The 20,073-nt window shown below is 41.8% G+C and overlaps 1 protein-coding gene across 1 annotated transcript in view; it reads right to left on the reverse strand.

Annotated features, from left to right (window-relative positions):
* Positions 1 to 10,087: 10,087 nt before the first annotated feature.
* Positions 10,088 to 20,073, reverse strand: part of DUS2 (dihydrouridine synthase 2) — an 89,523-nt gene continuing 79,537 nt past the window's right edge. The window contains exon 17 of the mRNA XM_044987650.1: positions 10,088 to 10,195. Within this exon, the coding sequence (XP_044843585.1) occupies positions 10,116 to 10,195 (80 nt within the window). The 3' untranslated portion in view covers positions 10,088 to 10,115. The remainder of the gene's footprint in view (positions 10,196 to 20,073) is intronic.

The raw sequence follows: 20,073 nt of genomic DNA on the forward strand, positions 1-20,073 counted from the left end.
CCCTAACTCCACCTCTTCTCCTCGCGCCTGCGCCGCACCCCCTCGCCCGCTACCGTTTCCCACACTCGGTCTCGCAGACGCTGTGTTTGGCTCATGACGTAGCCCCAACGGACGCTCTCCTCGTGACTTGGTTGGGGGAGGGGAAGGAGACGCGTCAGGGCAGGCCACGTGATACAGCGCGAACCTTCTGCCTCCAGGCCCACTGGGAGACGTAGTGTTTAGGCCCAGCCTCCTCCGAGACCGGGGGTGGGGCGGGTGTTACAGGGAGCTGGGCGGGGCGCCGCCCACCGGAGCAGCGACGTCTGACCGCAGCCCTCAGGGGAGAGAAGCGGACAACTGGAGATACCAAAGCCTGCCCACCCCCCAGCACAGCCGGGAGCACGGCCCCACCCCGCCCAGCCTCATCGCTCCTCACCCCCCTTAAGTGTTCTGTAAGGCGCCTGGTAGGGATGCAGGTCCCAGGATATTAGAGAGAAGGTGGGGGAGGTAACATCTTTCATTAGACCTGCTTCGGTTGGTGAGAGAGAAGCTTCCCAACTGCACCGAGCTCTGCCTAGTTCCAAACCTTGTCGCGCTCCCCCCCAGAGACTGGTCCAGTAAACATTACCACCTCATGCACCTGTCTGTAATATCCTGGGACCAATATGGCTACAACACTGCAAACAACAAAGAAAGAGACCAAATTTTTCCCTAAATAGAAGGCAATTAAAGTACTGTTACTTTTATTAAAGCTCATTTGATTAAATGAGATTTTTAAAATTATAGTTTTTTCTTTTGCTCAAATGAAGTGTTTCTTTCCCTCGGGTTTTACTAATCATTAAACAATGGAAAGGCCCATACTGATTCTTCCCTTCAAAGGTGAAATTAACACACCCTCCTTAACTTTAATTGTATTTATTACTGACCACTGAAGAATTTCACCTCATTTTCAGTGAAACTAATTGACATGCAAGTAAACTGGTACAACAGGAAGATAAGGACCTACTGGAATTGATCAGTGATCTGTCTTTAAGGTGAAAAACATGACACTGTTGGTGTAGTTAGGGGGAAAATATAGTAGGTGAGTGTTTTGACAAACATTTACTTGCTTTCTTGTAAAGCCTTTTGATAAGATCTGGCTATAAGATACGTTTAAGAGCAATAAATTATGATGAGTAAGGGGGTAAAGTCCTACTGAGGGTTTAAAACTGAGAAATAAGTGTCAATTAATCTTGCCCATCAAAGAGAATAAATAGGGTATTTGATCATTTTCATATCTAGTCTAATAAATATTATATATTTGAACACCACTAATGACTGACATGGAAGTAGACAAATGAATCAGCACAAGCAGATGAAATTTAATTTTTGATTAAACTAAATTAGAGAGTAACTATTGGGTACTGCTATCCTCTGAAGTGTCAGGCTTCTTAAAGAGAAGGCTTGAATAATTGTGAGTAACTTAAAGTATCTACTGTGCATCATCAGGAAAAAAAGTCTGATGAGAAAAGGATAGAAATCTCAGAATATTGAGGTTGTACAATAGTATACCCTTAGTTATGTACAACTTTGCCTCATTTCAAGATACATGTGAAAATTAGAAGTACAAAGGAAATTGTCTTATTTATAAAAACAATATAATTAACACACCAGTCCCTGTGACTTAAAAACAGAAGTGAGACCATAGTGGTATAGCCTAACAAGGTTGGTTGGAATCTGCTGTATAAGAAACCCCACATCTGAATATCTTCCAGTTATCCCTCATTTTGAGCTAAGACTCTCACTACAATGTGCTATGGGATAATGAAACAAAGGCTGCTAGAAATAACAGACTAATCTATAGAAATTTCATTTTGAAGCATTTTAGGTTTATGCTAGGAATTGAAGACAGCACTAGCCATGCTAATGGGACTTAAACACCACTTTTTATTTCTATCAGAATGGGTAGAGATGGAGAGGATTAATATGGCTCCTTGCATGTAATGTATCTGAGAAAAAGGCAATTATGATGTTAGGGTATATTGGGCAAAGTATTTCCAGTAGAGAAAGGGAAACATTAATGCTATTTTACAAGGCAGTGATAAGACCTCATCTAGAATACAATTCTGGTCACTCATATTAAAGAAAGATGAATTCAAGTTTGTAAGCATGTGTGGCTGTCCCTCCCTGTCAATCTGAGGGAGGCCACCCTCCTCGCTAGCACACACCTATGAGGGTGATCTAAAAAGGACAAAATTAGCTGTTCCTAGTATTCAGAGCCTCAGGCTGGGCAGAACAGTAAAGCAATATATGGGCTCCAGCCCTCGCTCAGTGTGGAGCAGCAAATAGTTCGGGGCTCTGGTCTCAATGAGCACCAACACAGCCTAGGTAGGGGTGAGCACCAACACAGTCCAGGGGCCAAGCTCAGCAGACACTAGACTAATACAGGTCTCCTGGCCTAGTATGGAGAGGCTGCCACCCCAGGGGTGAGGTGGCAGAAGGGATGCAGGCCCATCCAACTCCACCGCATCCTAGTCCAGGGCCCTAACAGTGGCAGAGTGGTCCACTACTGGGTCAGTCAGGATCTACCCACAACACACTGACCTGTATCAGGCCAACTCTCAACCAGACTGTCATCTAGTTTCCCTGGGCTACTTTCAACATCCCCAGGGTTTGGTACCTTTACAGTGTTGTTGTCCTCCATCTCCCCAGGGTAGGTGGCCAGCAGCTCATTGGTGTCTCAGTCATCTAGCTGCTCTAGGAGCTCTGGCCAGTCTTTAGGTGGCAGCTCCTTGGCATCTCCATCACCTGGGAGCCCTGGGAACATTCACCAGTCCTCAGTACGGCCAGGGTCGTCTTCAGGCTCCAGCCGGTTGCATCTGTCTCCCTTAACGGCTCCAGCCCAATTAAGCTGCAGGGCTGGCCTTTTATACTTCCCCTTCCTGTACCACCACTCAGCTTCCAGCAGGTGAAGTGTGGCATTCCTGGCTCCACCCAGCAGGCAGCCCCTCCTTGTCATTCTCTGAGGGTGGCCACACCTCCTCACTACAAAGCTTCAGCTGTCAGCCCCACAATGCCCCATACAGTTAAGTTGGTAGCAGTGCGCCTGGTGAAGACGCACACCACCAACAGGAGGAGCATAGTGAGAATGGGGACTACAGCTTTGATTACTGTGGTGGCTGTATACCGAGAGAAGGGCTACTCGGATGATCAGGGGAATGGAAACCTATCTACCAAGAAGAGACTAAAGGAGCTTGGCTTGCTTAGCAAAGTGAAGGCTAAGAGGGAAGGAGAAGAGCGATTTAAGCTAAAGGACAAAGTTGGCACAAGAACAAATGGGTATAAACTGTCCATGAATAAATTTAGATTGGAACTTAGTAGACAATTTCTAACCATGAGGTTTTGGAACTGTCTTCCAATATGAGTTCTGGAAGCTAACAACTTTTAAGATGGTGCTTGATAAGTTTATGATGGAATAATATCAAGCAGTTGCCTATGATAGCAGGGGACTGGACTCAGTGAACCAGGAGGTCCCTTCCTGGTCTGTCCTCCTATGCAAGGAGCCATATTAATCCTCTCCATCTCTACCCATTCTGATAGAAATAAAAAGTGGAAAAACAATTAGCCTCTACTGTTGAAAAAGGAAACTGTACATTTAAATTAGTGTAAGACCCTGCATTCTCAGATGAGGTAGATGGCATTCTATTAAACTTTTTTTATATATATAAAATTCAGGGCAGAAGGGATTTGTCTGAGTAAATTTTGGAAGCTCTTTATGGCTTATCTTCTTGAGAATGAGAACATTGCATAAGACAAATGCTCAGTGCAGAACTGTTTCACTCACATACATAGTGTCAGGTGTGGTGTTGTCCAGTGTGTGTATGGTTTAGAAGAGACATTAGCCTTCAAGCTATTTTTTTTTTATAAAGTTACTTTGATGTATTGGCTCTCTGAATGAGAAGAGTATGTGAGAAATGTAATTATATGTTTCAGAATGTCTGAATTGTATTTTGTGGTGTTTATTAAAATAATAATTTAATAAGACAAAAAACTAACCATTGGAAATTTAAAGAGGCAGATGATCTGAAATAAATATTAAATTGGCCAAAATTTTGAAATTTGAATGTTTAAATGAGTTTCCTGATTTTCTCAAGTGCTGAACCAGGTAAGTACATTTGAAAATTTTAGTAATCTGGAGCAACATCTGGAGGAGATTTCCCTGAAGAACCTACTAGTGTAGGATGCTTGATACAAGAGCCTAGCTGGAATGAGAGGTGACAGTACAAACCTCTCTAGAGATGGTATTTTCCCTGCAATAACAGTATATAAAAGATAACTATGCAGTATTCTTTTCTGTGGACTGATGACTGGATGCGGCTTTTGTTTTGTACAGGGAAGAGGTGGCTAAATTACTCAAAGTTTAAGATAAATGAAACCTACAGCACCACTCAGGTTTGGTCCGGCAGTGGATGGTGTTGCAACTTGCCATTCAAGTTTGGCACCCACCACTGAGGCTTGGTCTACACTACAGAGTTAAGTCGATGTAAGGCCATGAGAGGTGTAGCACTTAGGTTCATGTAGTTATGATGGCGCAGTGTCCATGTAGACACTGCTTTACTTACATCACCTGTCAGCCTCATAGAGGACTCATGGCTGGAGCCCCATTGTCAGGGGCTGATACTTTGAGAGGTCAGCTCTGGTGTGGAGGGGCTTCAGTTGTCAGTGCCTTACAATTCCCCATATGTGCACTGCCCACAGAAGGAGAATTTTGTGGATGTGAAACACCACTTTAATTACTGTGGTGGCTGTATGTCGACTTAAGTCAACTTAATTGTGTAGTGTAGATATGCCCTGCTAGTGCAGAAAGCAATGCCCTGGCTCTAGGCTGGGCCAGATTCCACTGCTGCTGGCATCATGATGCCAGACCCAAGGCAACCCACCAACCCAAGAGCCTGGTGGTAGATGTGGGGTTGGGGAACTCCCACTAGCAATGGGACCAGAGCTCACTAAGAGGCAGGACTATCCCCACAGCCAAACACATGCCCCATGGGAGGGCAGCAATCCCATAACCTGGGCCCTTTCTTATCTCCCATCCCCCTACCGAGCCCCACCACTAGTAGAGTACATCCATTGAATTAGGAGGCTACATCTGCCCCTGATGACACTCCTTAACAGGAAGACACTTCAGAAAGAAGTATAGTTTTCTGGCCTGAGGCAAGGACTAATAGCCAAGGCGGCCCAAATCCTTCAAGGACCTCTTAGGCCAATATTTTCATATGCATTCGCTAGTTTTGGCTGCCTACCTGGAGACTTCTAAGGCCTGGATTTTCACAGCTGGTGAACAGCTGCAGCTCCCTTTGACTTCCATTAGAATTGCTGACACTCAGCACATCTGAAAATCAGGCCATAAGCATCAAATTCTGCATCACAAATTAGCGTACACTTGAAAATTTGGTCTTTAACCTATTTGCCATTGTTACCACATTTCAAAACTGAGGTAATATATTATTTATGTATTTCAGAGATGATGGAATGAATTAGTTCATGCTAGTAAAGCACTTTGAAGATGAAAAGTGCCATATAAATCCTAAGATTATTTATACCATACACCTCTACACAGCCATCAGGCGATGCATATAAATGTATTAGGTAATATTATCTGGGCTACCTAACTTTTAAAAGCAACATATACATTTTGCAAATGCAAAGAAAATAGTACAAAACTGAAACAAGCCAGTACAAAAGCAGCACTGTTTGCAGCTTGGTTTAGAACAGCCATACATTCATGGCTATCTTACCGTCCTAGTGCTTTATGCTATTTATCCAATCTGGGAGGATGATTTTATCATAATTTCCCACCCACTATTGACTGCTTCATAACTCTGTTTCTTCACCTAAAAACATACAAGGGGCTACTGCTTATGCAATGCTTAATCAAAAGGTTGATTCTCTTGCAGGGCAGCCAACTTCCTCTCCCCAAGGAAGCACCAACCTTTACAATGAGCTCACTCTCAGTTGGCCTGGAGCTTGCTTTTACCTCTAAATTCAAGGTCATGTAGCTACACAAGCTGGAAAAGAATGTGTAATTGGATTAGCTAAGATGCCAAAAACTACACATACATTCTTGAATGAAAGAGGATTACAATGAACTCTTGCTATAGTAAACTACATGTAATGTGGTTTTCTACAACTACTGGCTCTTTTCAGGGAGCTTTCTGATTCAAAATTTAGAACTTTGCAGGATTTTGAAGAGTTTTCCAAGCAGATAGTTTGGAATTTCTGCCTTTGATAGTATCTTCTTTGAAGCCAGATAATTGCTGTGTCAAATTACATTATAGGAGTAACCATAGCAGTCTCCTGTTCTAGCTAATGTATCAGTAGATTAGTCACTATGCATGTCCCAGGAGAGAAATATAGGCAAACTTTTTGTGCTGTAAGTAATATTTTAAACTCAAGTAAGCATTTATTTGATCCATGCCCTTTGATATCAACTAGGACACAGAATATATTTCTAATAAGTGTGGTGTACTAAAAAATCTGCATTCCATAGCACTGTTTTTCCCATCATCACCACAAAACAACCTTCTTCCCACAGCTTTTTGTGCAGTTTTCAGATAGCTGTCCTTGTGCTGCGTGCAGACAATTGGGCATCACATTATTTAAATCCACTGTAAATTTCATCAGGTGGCACTCACAAAAAAATAAAGATATTGAATGGCACTGAGTAAGATAATTGAAACAAATGGGCATGTCAAAGCCTGTGGCCTTCTATTCAACTACATGATAGCATTTACAACATACTTAGAAGACAAACTGTGCACATGCCTATATTAAGATGCATTTTTAAGTAATTTATAGTTTATTTATAGTAATCTGTGTAATGGTTAATTTACTTCAAAATCATATATACCTAACCTCTACATCCTTGTTCTCCAGCCCCACTCTAAACTCTCATTTCTTTCTTAAGAGACCCTCTCCCCATTCCTCCTCCTTATTTTCACAACTTCCTAGTGTCAAGGGTGACATGGAAGAACAATATCACTGTCCAAATGCTCATCATCCCCCCATTCAAATCCCACCCCATGCTGTAAAGCCTTTCAGAATGGGTATGACTGAGGCACACACAACAGTGAGCTGGCAGAAGCTCAATCCTGAGGGGACTGATGTGGTGGTTATGGGTTGGAGAGGAAAGTGGAGAAGTTGGCTGATGTTATAGCAGCCGCTCTGAAGGTTTAAATCCACTTCTGTGACTGAAGTCTATAACTTGGAAAGTTGGCTAGGCTTCCAGTTGCTTATGAATTATCAAATAGTAGAAGTGACCTAGACAGCTTTTTTCACTTGTGTTTTGTTAGGAGATTGTGGCCTTTTCTTTCAGAAGTGTCCTTTGACACCATGATTCATGTCTTTGTAGCCTCTAGACTAGATTACTGCAGTGCATTCTAGGTGGGGATACAAACTGAATCCACTGGAAGCTGAAATTAGTGCTCATGCCTGATTATCTTGGGAAGACAGGAGTATTCTTCTCTTTAATGTACTTTACCTTCTCCAGAACGGGGCTGTCAGCTAGGTGTGCTATGACTGTCAGTCCCAAAGACCTACTCGTTCCCCACCAGAGAGAGGGCACCACTATGCACATGTTTCATCTCCCTGATATCATCCTATGTATGACAATGTGGAGTCTTGGGTTTCCAGCCAACACAATTCATATCCGCCTTACAGCAGGTGATTTTGCTGACACCCACCCCACACACATGCACACAGTGGACATCAAGTTAGATGCAGCCTGGCTGCACTTGGTTAGGAGTTAGCCCTATATAGCTTAGTAAACCAAATATTAATCCCCCATGACCCAAAATTATGAGTATTTAGGATTGTTTATGTCTGGTCTGACACTCTTTTCTGGTTCATTCTAGACCTGTTTTAAAGTGATGCACTCTAAATGTCACAAAGTAGATGAGTAAAGCATAGCGAAACATAATTGTTTGATTACTTCAAATAGTAGATAATGTTCTTTGGCAACATCCATGTTAATACTTTTTCAGCTACATTACTGAAAAAAGCCTGAGTACATCAAGGGATACTTTTTGTAATGAAGAATCCCCAGTAAATTAAATTCCTAAATTTTACTTCTTGTTTTCCAATTTGAATATTTATTATGAATACATTTTAATAAAAATGATGTCTGTCCTCAAAGACTTTCACAAAATACGTTTGCAGGCTGCCTACAAAACCAAAATACCACATTGTTTATTTCTCACATAGCTAACCATGCAGATCCATTTTTTAAGTGTACAGAATGTTTGTTATGCATGAGAAAGATATTATTTTGGTATAAGAGTAATACCCTAATTTTTTTTCAATCACAAAATTGTGAACTGAAAGTATGCTAGCTAAGTTTAGCATGCACGCAGGACAAAGAGTTTGCATTCTGCACACAAGGTCATAGGTTATTTATATTTAATATGTGACATCTGGGTATTTTAATAATTTCCTTGGCTAATTACCAGTGCATAGGTGAAATGTGAAACTCTTGGCACCAGGGAATTGAAAAAAACCCAGTAAGAACTGTACAGTATTGGAAGTCGTTGTAAGAACTTCAGCAGCTGTCCTACTTCAGACATTAGAATGCTTGGTAATTGTTAGCTGGAATGTAAGAGAGTGATTTGATTGGTGTTTGATAAAATGTTGAGTACAATTTTCAGGCAAAAGGAGATAGCTGGAAAATGGAGCCATTCTGGTAAGACTGTCTGTGCCACAATTATCAATAGTAAAGATGTTATGTAAACCCAGTACCTCCCCCCACTTTTTTTGTGCTGAGGAGCTGATCAATGGGGCATTTATAATTTAACAAACTTTACAAAATAAAAGAGATTGCTCACAAGGTGTGTGTTGACAAAAACATACCCCACATAAAAACTTAATAGGGCTATGGAGTCTCATTTAACCATTTTACAGCCTTCCCCAGGAAGTTTCATCGCTCCCCAGAACTTGCTGTGGTAAGATTAGTCCACTTTACTGTATTTTTCTTCAGTATATTTCAGATATTAAAGAATTACTGCCTTTCTTTATTATTTGATTAATATTTTGGCATGTAAAGCAGACATTACTTCATAACGTTTTCTGCTGTTTTAAACTTTTATAGTTTTTAAGGTGCAGATGAGATTTGCCCCATGCAGAGTCACCATGATATATGTATGGTAGGAGAACTAAAAGACTTGCAGTTAGATGTCAGGCAGTACCCAATCACATAGCTTCCTTCACAAAACTCTATCAAGAATAACAGTGTTAGTAAAGCTCTTTGAGATCCTCAGCTGGAAGGCATGGTAAACGTATCATCAACATTTTTACTGACATCAACATGAAGGTGCCCCCAGAATGGGCTTCTGCTTCTGAGGCAATTATCTGGACAAATACTTCACACTCGGGGCAGTGAGATGACAACTGAGGCCAACATTTGCATGGAATAATAAACTGTCCCTTACTGTATGTATTTAAACTAGTGTGTTTTTTGTGAAAACTAAAATGAATGCTTATAAAGTTCTTAGGCTGAATATTGATGGAGGCTGGCATTTTAAAACTAATTTCCATAATGTTGAATTTATTAATTCATCATTTATTGGAGAAGGGATGGTCTTGTGGATAAGACACTGGAGTGGGATGGAGGAGATCTAGGTTCCTTTCCCACCTCTATCACAAACTTCCTATGCAACTTTAGGAGAGTCACTTAATCTCTGTGCCTCAGTTCCCTCGTCTCTGATATGGGGATAATAATACTTCCTTTCTCCCACTGTCTTGTCTATTTAGATTATAAACTCTGTACATAGAGAAAATAGCACGATGGTGCCCCAATCTCAGTTGGACTCTCTAGGTGTAATATGTTTACAGCTGTCTGAGACAATGCTCCACACATTTTATTTTTCTCTGATTAGGTGAGTTCTAACCAAAATGTCCTGTATTTGAACATTTCTTTACACTGTTATGTACTGCATTTTAACTTAAAACTTATTGAAAGCAAATATTTATTTATAAGAATTCTTAGAATTTCTTTAATGGTAAACTAGTAAGCTGCAGGATAAGGGAAGAGGTTTTTCTCCCATCATAGCTTTGTACAATAGGTCAAATGAAACCTAGGGGTTCCTCACCTTCTTCTGAAGCATTCAGCATAAGACACTGTTGGCAACAGAATACAGGACTAGATGTACCATTGATGGGTTCTGATTTGGACAGTCCCATGTTCCTATACCACAGAAAAGGAAAACTGGTTTATTTTCAAAAGGTATAAAATGCAGTGAAGGTAACATTAAAAAAACAAACTAACAAAAAAAACCTTGACAAAATAGTGTACTATATGAAGGTGAAATGAATGAGTTCTCTGGTAGATATGCTTGCCAGAACAGCAAATTTTAAGTGAATATTTATGTAAAGCAAATTTTGATTATGCATTCACACTAGCAATCCAATTCTAAGGGTTTTCTTCATTCAGTCAGTGAACAGAAACAATACCTACCTGGCCATTAAAGCAGCTTGGATTTCTGTTATCTGTTAATCACAATAAGCTAATTGCAAAAAAGCTACAGAATAAATGATTTGCAGAAATTATTTGGCAGATAATTTCAAAATAAATAAATCTGAGAAAACAGATCAGGAAATGTCAAATACCATTAAAGTATTTTAACCTCTTATTAAAGATACAGAAAAGGAAAACCAGTTAAAGCATTTGAAATGTAAAGTATTAAATAAAGTTTTCATTTTGACATCTCTTGTTCCATTTCCCTTTAGCTGGAGAGTGATTTTAGAAGGAAAAATTCCTTAACAGTCTTTTAGATGATATTAAAGATAGTCACAACTGTTCTTTTTTGGGAAAAGAGAAGTAATTGGTTAAGATGGGCTGGAGCTATTGTTGCTAGAGTCAGATTCTATTTCCTAAAAGACAAGATAAAAGCATGCAAAACGGAAGAGAAAAGAAAAACAAAGATAGAAAACACAGCTTCTGACTCTCTTGTATCTTTTCTCATCAACATTTGTTGTTATAGGATATCATGACATTTAATGAACTTATGCTTACTTCTTGCAGTTGAACTTACAGTTAAGGTAAATTTGAGGGGTCATAAGATATTAAAAACAAGGCAAGAGAAATGAGTCATCGAAAAAAGGGTAAGTGATCAGTAATAAGCAGTTAAAGATGCACAGATGAGAAGCTTTCTGTATAAATGGAAAGTTATCATGAGGAGAACATAAGGGTTGGGAAGAAAAAACATGACATGGAAAATGACCTACACATTTTGTGAAATACAAGGAAAAAGAGACTGGATATATTTAAACAACTCTGGGGCCCAGTACCAAGAGGCAAGAAAAGGGAATTTAAAAAATGTTTCAAAGTGAGGGCCAGAAATACAGAAGAGAAGTTGGAGAGTAAACCCAGAATTGCAAACTAGCACTTCATCATTGGAAAATGATATAATAAGAACATAAGAACACCATACTGGGTCAGACCAAAGGTGCATCTAGCCCAGTATCTTGTCTTCCGACAGTGGCATATGCCAGGTGCCCCAGAGGGGATGAACAGAACAGGTAATCATCAAGTGATCCATCCCCTGTCACCCATTCCCAGCTTCTGGCAAACAGAGGCTAAGGACACCATCCCTGCCCATCCTGGCTAATAGCCATTGATGGACCTATCCTCCATGAATTTATCTAGTTCTTTTTTGAATCTTGTTATAGTCTTGGCCTTCACAACATCCTCTGGCAAGGAGTTCCAGAGGTTCACTGTGTGGTGTGAAAAAATACTTCCTTTTGTTTTAAATCTGCTGCCTATTCATTTAATTTGGTGACTCCTGGTCAGTGTGTTATGAGAAGTAGTAAATAACACTTATTTATTTACTTTCTCCACACCAGTCATGATTTTATAGACCAGTCATATCCCCCATTAGTCACCTCTTTTCCAAGCTGAAAAGTTCCAGTCTTATTAGTCTCTCCTCATATGGCAGCAGTTCCATACCCCTAATCATTTTTGTTGCCCTTTTCTGAACCTTTTCCAATTCCAATACAGTATATCGTTTTTGAGTTGGGATAACCACATCTGCATGCAGTATTCAAGATGTAGGCATACCATGGATTTATATAGAGGCAATATGATATTTTCTGTCTTATTCTCTATCCTTTTCTTAATGATTCCTAACATTCTGTTCACTTTTTTGACTGCCGCTGCACATTGAGTGGATGTTTCAGAGAACTATCCACAATGACTTCAAGATCTCTTTCCTGAGTGGTAACAGCTAATTTACACCCCCATCATTTAATATGTATAGTTGGGATTTTGTTTTCCAATGTGCATTACTTTCCATTTATCAACAGTGAATTTCGTCTGCCATTTTGTTGCCCAGTCACCCAGTTTTGAGAGATCTTTTTGTAGCTCTTCACAGTCTGCTTTGGACTTAAACTATCTTAAGTAGTTTTGTATCATCTGCAAATTTTGCCACCTCACTGTTTACCCCTTTTTCTAGATAATTTGTGAATATGTTGAATAGGACTGGCCCCAGTACAGACCCCTAGGGGATACCATTTACCTCTCTCCATTCTGAAAATTGACCATTTATTCCTACCCTTTGTTTCCTACCTTTTAGTTTATCTTTCCTATCTTCAGTTACCAATCCATGAGAGGACCTTCCCTCTTATCCCATGACAGCTTAAGGAGATGGGGACAGTATAGCAGCCATAAGGATTTGTGAAAATGGTAAAAGCCCAGGGGGATATGACAGTGAGGTGGCCATGGCAAGAAAGGAGGTGAAGGGAGGAGCCATCGTGGGGGGGGAGAGGAGCCAGGCCTGGGGGGCAAAAGGGAGCAGCTGTAGGGGACCCTGGAGATGAAAGGAGAGCACGGGGAGCTATGAGGATAGGGAAGGCCTATGGGGAAGGCCCTGGGGAACATAGGGCCGGGGGGCCTGAAAATGGAAGGGGACCCTAGAGCCGGCCATGAGGGGTGGGGGAGGGAGCGGGCGTGCATCCTCATACCCATTGTCACAGGCGGCAGGTTCGTATAATTTTTGGTGGGGCCCAAAATGGTGCCCCCCCCTCCCCGCTCTCACCCTGTAAGCTGATATAAAATGAAGCTACAATGCATCAGCACCACAAGATTACAAGGGTCAATTAAAAGTGGAAAGTCAGAAGCAGCACTTGCCTGCTTCAATATACGGTATTAAATTTTGTTGCACCTGTTGTGACAAAGTGGGAATGTTCTTAATGTTTTCTCTGAATACTGTGTGGGTGCCTCAGTTTCCCCTGCAAAGTGCCAACTGACGGTGTTGGGGACAAAAAGATCAGGTGGCCTCCTTGTCCGGAAGAGACACAAAGGCCAGATGAGGGAGTGTCAGTTTGGAGCTGGCTGGGGAAATCGGGAGAGGCCCAGAACTTGGGTCTGGGCTCCCCACCCCCCAAGATGGACCTGACTGAGGGGTCCTGTTTTCTGTACCTACAAGCTCTGTTTTAGACTGTATCCCTGTCATCTAATAAACCTTCTGTTTTACTGTCTGGCTGAGAGTCACATCTGACTGCGGAGTTGGGGTGCAGGGACCCCTGGTTGCCCCAGGACCTGCCTGGGCAGACTCACTGCGGAAAGTGCATGGTGTGGAAGGGCATGCTGAATGCTCCGAGGTCAGACCCAGGAAGGTGTAAGCTTCTTGCCCTGGAGACAGTCTGCTCCGAGAGAGGAGGCTCCCCCAGAGTCCTGACTGGCTTTGTATGGAGTTGTTCCAAAGCATCCCAGCATCCCCTTCCACACCATGCGCTTCCCGGAAGTCTGCACAGGCACTGACACTCCCTCCTCTGGCCTTTGTCTCTTTTCCAGGCATTAGGAGGCCACCTGATCTCTTTGTTCTCCAACACCTTCAGTTGGCACCTTGCAGGAGAGTGGCCCAGGCCATCAGTTGCCTGGAGACAGGGTGTCGGCCATTCTCTGTGCAGACAGCATCACACTGGCCCTCTAGGGCTTTACAACAATCACACCCCCTTATCCCACCATCTAGAGCCTTAAGAAATGCATTGGGGAAACTGAGGCACACAGACAGTATTCAGAGAAAACACCTGTATATGACCAGTTACATACTTTGAAGGGTGTAAAATAATCAAATATTGTGCTAAATACAATGATACTCCAAACTGACCACCAAATTTAAGTTGCATGTTTTTCCCCTCAGGTGAGGGTTCTAGGGTGGGGCTGGGGATGAGGGGTTCACAGTGCAGGAGCGTGCTCAGTGCTGGGGGTGCAGGCTTTGGGGTGAGGCAGGGCTGAGGATGAGGAACTTGGGGTGCAGACAGGCTGCCCCAGGGCTAGGGCCAGAGAGAACTCCCCATCACCACCACTGGCAGCAGCAAGCTCCAGGGGAGGGACCCCTCCTGCCCCCCACCGCACACACACTCTGCACATGCTCCTAGGGCCCCTCTCAGGTCCAGAAAGCTCACTCCCCTCCCCTATGATGGGTACTGGGGGGGGCACAGGTGGCCTTCCATGTTGCTGCCCCTCACCATAACTTCACTGTGGATGGGGCTGCCCCTTGCCCAGCATGGGGCAGAAGTGGGGTAGGCAGGGTGGTGGCTGGCTATGGGACGGGGGAGCAGGGTGTCATAAAATTCACCCAAGCCCCAGCTGCTCAGGTCTAGGAAGCCTCCCTCTCCCATCCCTCCTGTGGCGGGTGGGTTAGTGGGTGCTGGGGGAGGGGGCATTGCCTTCACATGTGGCTTCCTGCCTCCCCTGTGTAGCCTGCTGTGCCTCACTGGGGGTAGGAGTAGGGGCTGGAGCTGGGGCAGGGGGGGAATCATAGGGTCAAACACTCAAACATAATAAAAAATCATAGGGTCAAACACTCACGGAAGCCCCAACAGCTGCTAAGGTGAATGATGTCTGTCTCCTGGCCCGTTTGTGTCTCCTCCAGGTAGGGGCAGGAGAGGGGAGGCCCCCTCCACTCCCCTCCCCCTTCTGAGTGCTTCAGCAGCCGTTAGCATTCCTCTTATGCTAATGCTGCAGCCCTTAGGCTATGGCAGCAGCAGCAAAGGAGAGAGAGACGCGCTGTGCGCTCTCTTTACATTCAGGCAGGGAAGCTCCAGGGAGGGGGAAAAATCTAGCTCCAAATATTGGTGGAGCAGAGCCCCTGATTATGAATATTCCTGGGGCTTTAGCTCCAAGAGCCCATATAAGTTGGCGCCCATGCGCCATTGTGGAGAACCAACCTGCCACGGGCAGGGTGCACCCAGGGAGCCACACACTGGAGCTGTCTGGCTAATACCACCCCTAGCCAGGGCTTGCCCTCTCTCACCCAGCACTGCTCACCTGCCGAACTGATCCTGGCCAGCAGCACCTTGCTCGCCCTCACGTATCTTTTAAAATAAAAAATACAGTGATTGTGAAAGGTGCTGGACTGATAGCCCATGTGACCAAAGGGCTTAGCATCGGAGCATGGGTTAGGCAACATCAGTGCAAGCTTCCTCACACTGCCGTAAACTGTGACCTCAAGAAAGAGGGTAGTTTATTCCTCACTTCAAATGATGGCAATAAGGGTTTATATTACCAGGAAAGGTACCACCTAATGACAGTTGCAGTATTGACACCTACCAGCTAAGACCAATACTGATGTCACCAAATATTAAATGCTAATAAAGTCTACACACTACCGATTTGGGCTGAATTCAACCAATGTTGTGGAGATGAAAAGTTCCATAAATCCCCTCATATGTCCTAAAACAAGGTGAAATGCCAAAAGGAGGAGAGAATCTTAGCCAGGATTATAAAGCGAAGTAAATGTGAAATAATCTACATAAAAACAAGCTTTGATTTCCCCCAACCCCTTCCCAACCACCAATCTCAGAGCAAATAAATACAATACCCAGCTCAGAACTACCTTGGCAGCACAGAATGTCAGGTTCAGGCATGCATTAAGAGAGATATAATGAGCTGATAAAGATAGTTCTCAATAGATACGCTACAGCGTAAGGAAAAAAAACTCGGAACAGATAGAGGATTAAAAGGCAAATATTATTTGACTTTCTAGAAAAGGGGAGGAAGGGAGCAGGAAGCAAGATATCCCAAAAGGGAATTAATGTAACTACAGCAAAAAAGCATAGGCCTGAAGATTCTCTTTTTGCCTAATCATCCCTCTCCCTTCTATTTTTACAAAGTAAAAGCCAAACAAAACATTATTAAAAAAGAGGAATAATTTTTCCAGCTCGTAATTACGGATTATCTTTGAGATTTAACTTTGTCCTGTGAATAAACAAAAATAGGAAAGCAGTAGAACTGATGATTTTTAGGGTAAAGTTAGAAGATTACTGATAAACATTTTAGAAAAGGAAAAAATGGTATGGCAGAGGAGCAAAATGGTATGGAGAGTGCACATTGTTGTACACATATAGCACAACAGGGAAATAAAGCAATGAGAACTAGGATGGCACATCTTTCTCCAGGCTCTCTCAGCTCTGTTCTGGAGAAAGACAGCAATGAGAGAGAGTACCAATGAGAAAGCCAAGCTAAGAAGAAAAAGGGAAACTTGTTTTTAAAAGAAGTGCATTCTAGATCTAGGCCATGGCATTCTGTAACATGCTAAGGATTAAAGATGGTTTTGATCAAGGAAAGTATGCTGAGGAAGTAACTTGAGAAAAGAGAAAGCATCTGTCGGTCATGCAAAGATGTGATGATGCTGATATTTTAAACAAGGGGCTTCCACAAAAGTTTCCCATTTGACCTGTGATAACACAGACAAGAGGAGGTGAAGAACTAGTGAATCAGTTTATTGAATTTCCCATTTCAATTAAAAATATCTCAAGTCTTGCTCAATTAAATGATAGGAACATTCAATCAGTGAAGTGGCTTCTGTTGACCAAAGAGTAAGTGGGAAGCAGCCAGTAGTACTGTATGTACCCATGAGCACTGCAATATATGACTTTTTCAGCATGCAGTAGCATTAAGCTTGACATGCTTTTGCTCAGTAAAAAAAATGTTGGAGAGCAACAGCTGCCCTTCATGTTGCTCTCCTGCAGACTCTAATCCTCTGGGTTTACACAGTTGTTCAAGGAATAGATTAAAGGGAAAAGCCATTTAAAAAACCAGAGGCACCAACTGGGAAACTGCCTGTGCAAATAAATAAGTTATATCTATATTAAGAGACAACATGCTTATGCTTTTGAAAATATTTCAGCATTTTACAGCATAATCCCAAAACAGTACGACTTACAATGGTGTTACAGATCCCTACTGTAGAATCTGAGAGCATATTCTCTTTTCTATAAAGAGAAGGTGCTTCTGCTAGGAAATAGCCAAGAACTGTAACTACATAATTGTTTCCCACTGAAATAGTAACGTATTTATCCATCAGCTTCCTGTTAGCGAGGAGCAAACCTCAAATGCGTGGCTGGTAAAAAGAACTAAAAGTCTGGAGGTTTCCCTAAAGTCTTGTGTTGCCCTTGGGCCTTCAGAACTTGCTGTAATTTTCTGAAGAACAGTTTCTTCTCTCCAGATATTCAGAACTTTCACTTCCAATCCAGACCAGAAAAAAGAAGAGCAGAAGGGTATGAAAATTAAAAGAAAAAAACCAAAACAGGTAGACAAGAGCCTTTTTCAAAGCTTCAGAAAAGGTTCCGAATTGGAGTTTCAGGTCAATTTTCATTTGCCACATATGCATTCTCCCAAGTCTGATACACTCTATATTACTGCCCAACTCTTCTTCTTCAGTCCCACCCCCCAAACAGAATATACTGAATTAAATTTGATTTCTATGATTGTTGTGGAGGTATTGATGGTTGCAGCTCCATAGTTAGGGTTGAGCAGAGATTCACATCTGAAGCACAGACTAAACCTCTTACGTATATTAACACACTGTAATCCTCACCACGCATACAGCACCTTACACTTGGGGTGCAGAATGAAGTCTGAGAATTTATAGGTAAATCTCTTAGTTTGTTTATGGAGTTAAAATTAATTGTCAATGTTTTTTGTTTTTTTTTAAAAATACATATTCTGGACCTTCGTCTTGAATATCGGCAACAGAATAATACAGGCTCTTCAAACTCACCATACAGTAAAAAAAACAGACAAGGTTTTTCCCCAGATTTGAAGAGCTGTGTGTGACTTGAAAGCTGGTCTCTCTCTCACCAACAGAAGTTGGTCCAATAAAAGATATTATCTCATCCACCTTGTCTCTCTAATATCTTGGGACCGACATTGCTACACCATTGCATAGAGTTAAAACTCACTAATATCTTGTGTATAGGCCATATTTAAAGTCTTTTTGTTTTTGAGAGGATAGATTAAATCTTTTTTTGCCATTATCCTCCATAAATTAAAGCTGTTTCTTCACCAGCAGAATGGTGGTGGACAGAATGACACAAAGAACCCCTCTCTTCCAAAATAGCTGTCATTTCATATTGTTCTCCATAAGACTGAGAGCAGAGACCACCCTTCGTTAGATCGCCTTCTCAAAATGGCCACCTATGTCCCAGTGTTCTCACTGCAGCTGAGGCCATAGGCTAACCTTAGTCAAGAAAGCTACCCGCATTCTCATCACTGCTTCAGTTTGCCTCTGACAGCATAGAAGCTACCATTTTATCTGAAGGTGGTTTGTGTTTACTCTTCCTCGGAACAATCAAGGGGTGGACATTTTGAAAGTAGGCATGTTAAATGAAGGCAGGCTGTGGTCTCAGCCCTATTCAGGATAATAGGAAACAACAGTCATTTTGAAAGTGGGCAATTCTTTGAGAGTTTTATGTGCCAAACTCTGCTGACAAAATTTTAGTTATGAAAAATATCTAAAAATAATTAAACCTAAATATTTAATTTCAAGAACTACCTGTTACACCATATCTACTCATCAAAGCAGGCAAGAAGGTGGCAGGGGAATGTGTAGATGGGGAGAAAATGGAGGGTGTACATGTACAAGGGAATATAGATACAGGGAGGAAACCCAGGTATACGCTCCAGCTGCTTTGTGCACTGATGTACAGTGGCTATAAACCCAGTTTACTGTCTGGTAGACTCTGGCTGCTTTTTGCTCTTCCAGAATGGCATGAAATAGTGTGTATCAGTGAATCAGATTAGAAGTTAAAATAAAAGAAATAATATTACATATCTTCAGTGCATTAGAAATGTTTGTTTACTGTTAATTATGTTCTGAAATAACAGCAAGGAAAAATTTTAAACTATGTTAAAGTGGAATAAAGAGAGTTTAAGGTAAAATTAAAGTGATTTAGGGTAAAAAATTTCTCAACGTAATTATAAACAAGGCAGTGTTGTTAAAAATCTAAAGCATGGAATTGCAGAGTTAGGGCACCCAAACAGCATTAACTCTGCCTTGGAGTGACACCACGATAGGAAAAAAAAAATCTAATGAATTTTTAAAATTCAGTTTAATCTGGGACTACAAACATTATTACAAGAAATCACTTTAAACATTAATAATCTGAGGGTGGTAGTGCATGATGTCACCACAAGGCAGAGTTAAGGTTGCTTGGGTACTCTGTGCATTTCCATACCTTAAAATGTTTGAATTTCTTTTAAAGTTTAACCTTAAACTCTGAATTTGCTAGGTTTATAATGCTTGTAAAATTTTAACCACTTAGATTACTGACACATACTCTCAACCTTAACTGCATTTTAAAGTAATTTTTGCCTGGAAATAAATGAAGGATTTTCAGTGTTTATTTTGGAGGTAGGAAATGTGTTGGCGCACAAATATTAAGTTAAAGCAACAAATGCTCTCAACTGTCTGGTTTAAAAGAGCAGAATGTTTCCACACGTTTTAGTGATCTCCTTCCCCTTTCCACTCACCATTCCTATCCATCACCCCTACTCCATTCTCTCATTTATTATCGCCAAGGAGTGGTTCTCAGCAAACAGACAAGAGTGTAACGACTGGGAGAGGAAAGAGAAACGTCTTTCTCTGTGACAAATCCAGATTTACTGGTCTAATTTTTTCAGACTTGAGACATAGGAGGGGACAATTTGGATGGCAAAATGTCAGTTCCTGCCTGAAATTGGCAGCCGTTGCTAGAATGCAAAGACAACACTGAAAGGTGTACAGTGTAGAGGTCAGAGAGGTAGTGCAGCAGCAGAAGAGTTTACATTTGTTGAAATGA

The sequence above is a fragment of the Mauremys mutica genome, chromosome 14, assembly GCF_020497125.1.
Source record: "Mauremys mutica isolate MM-2020 ecotype Southern chromosome 14, ASM2049712v1, whole genome shotgun sequence".
NCBI lineage: Eukaryota > Metazoa > Chordata > Testudines > Geoemydidae > Mauremys > Mauremys mutica.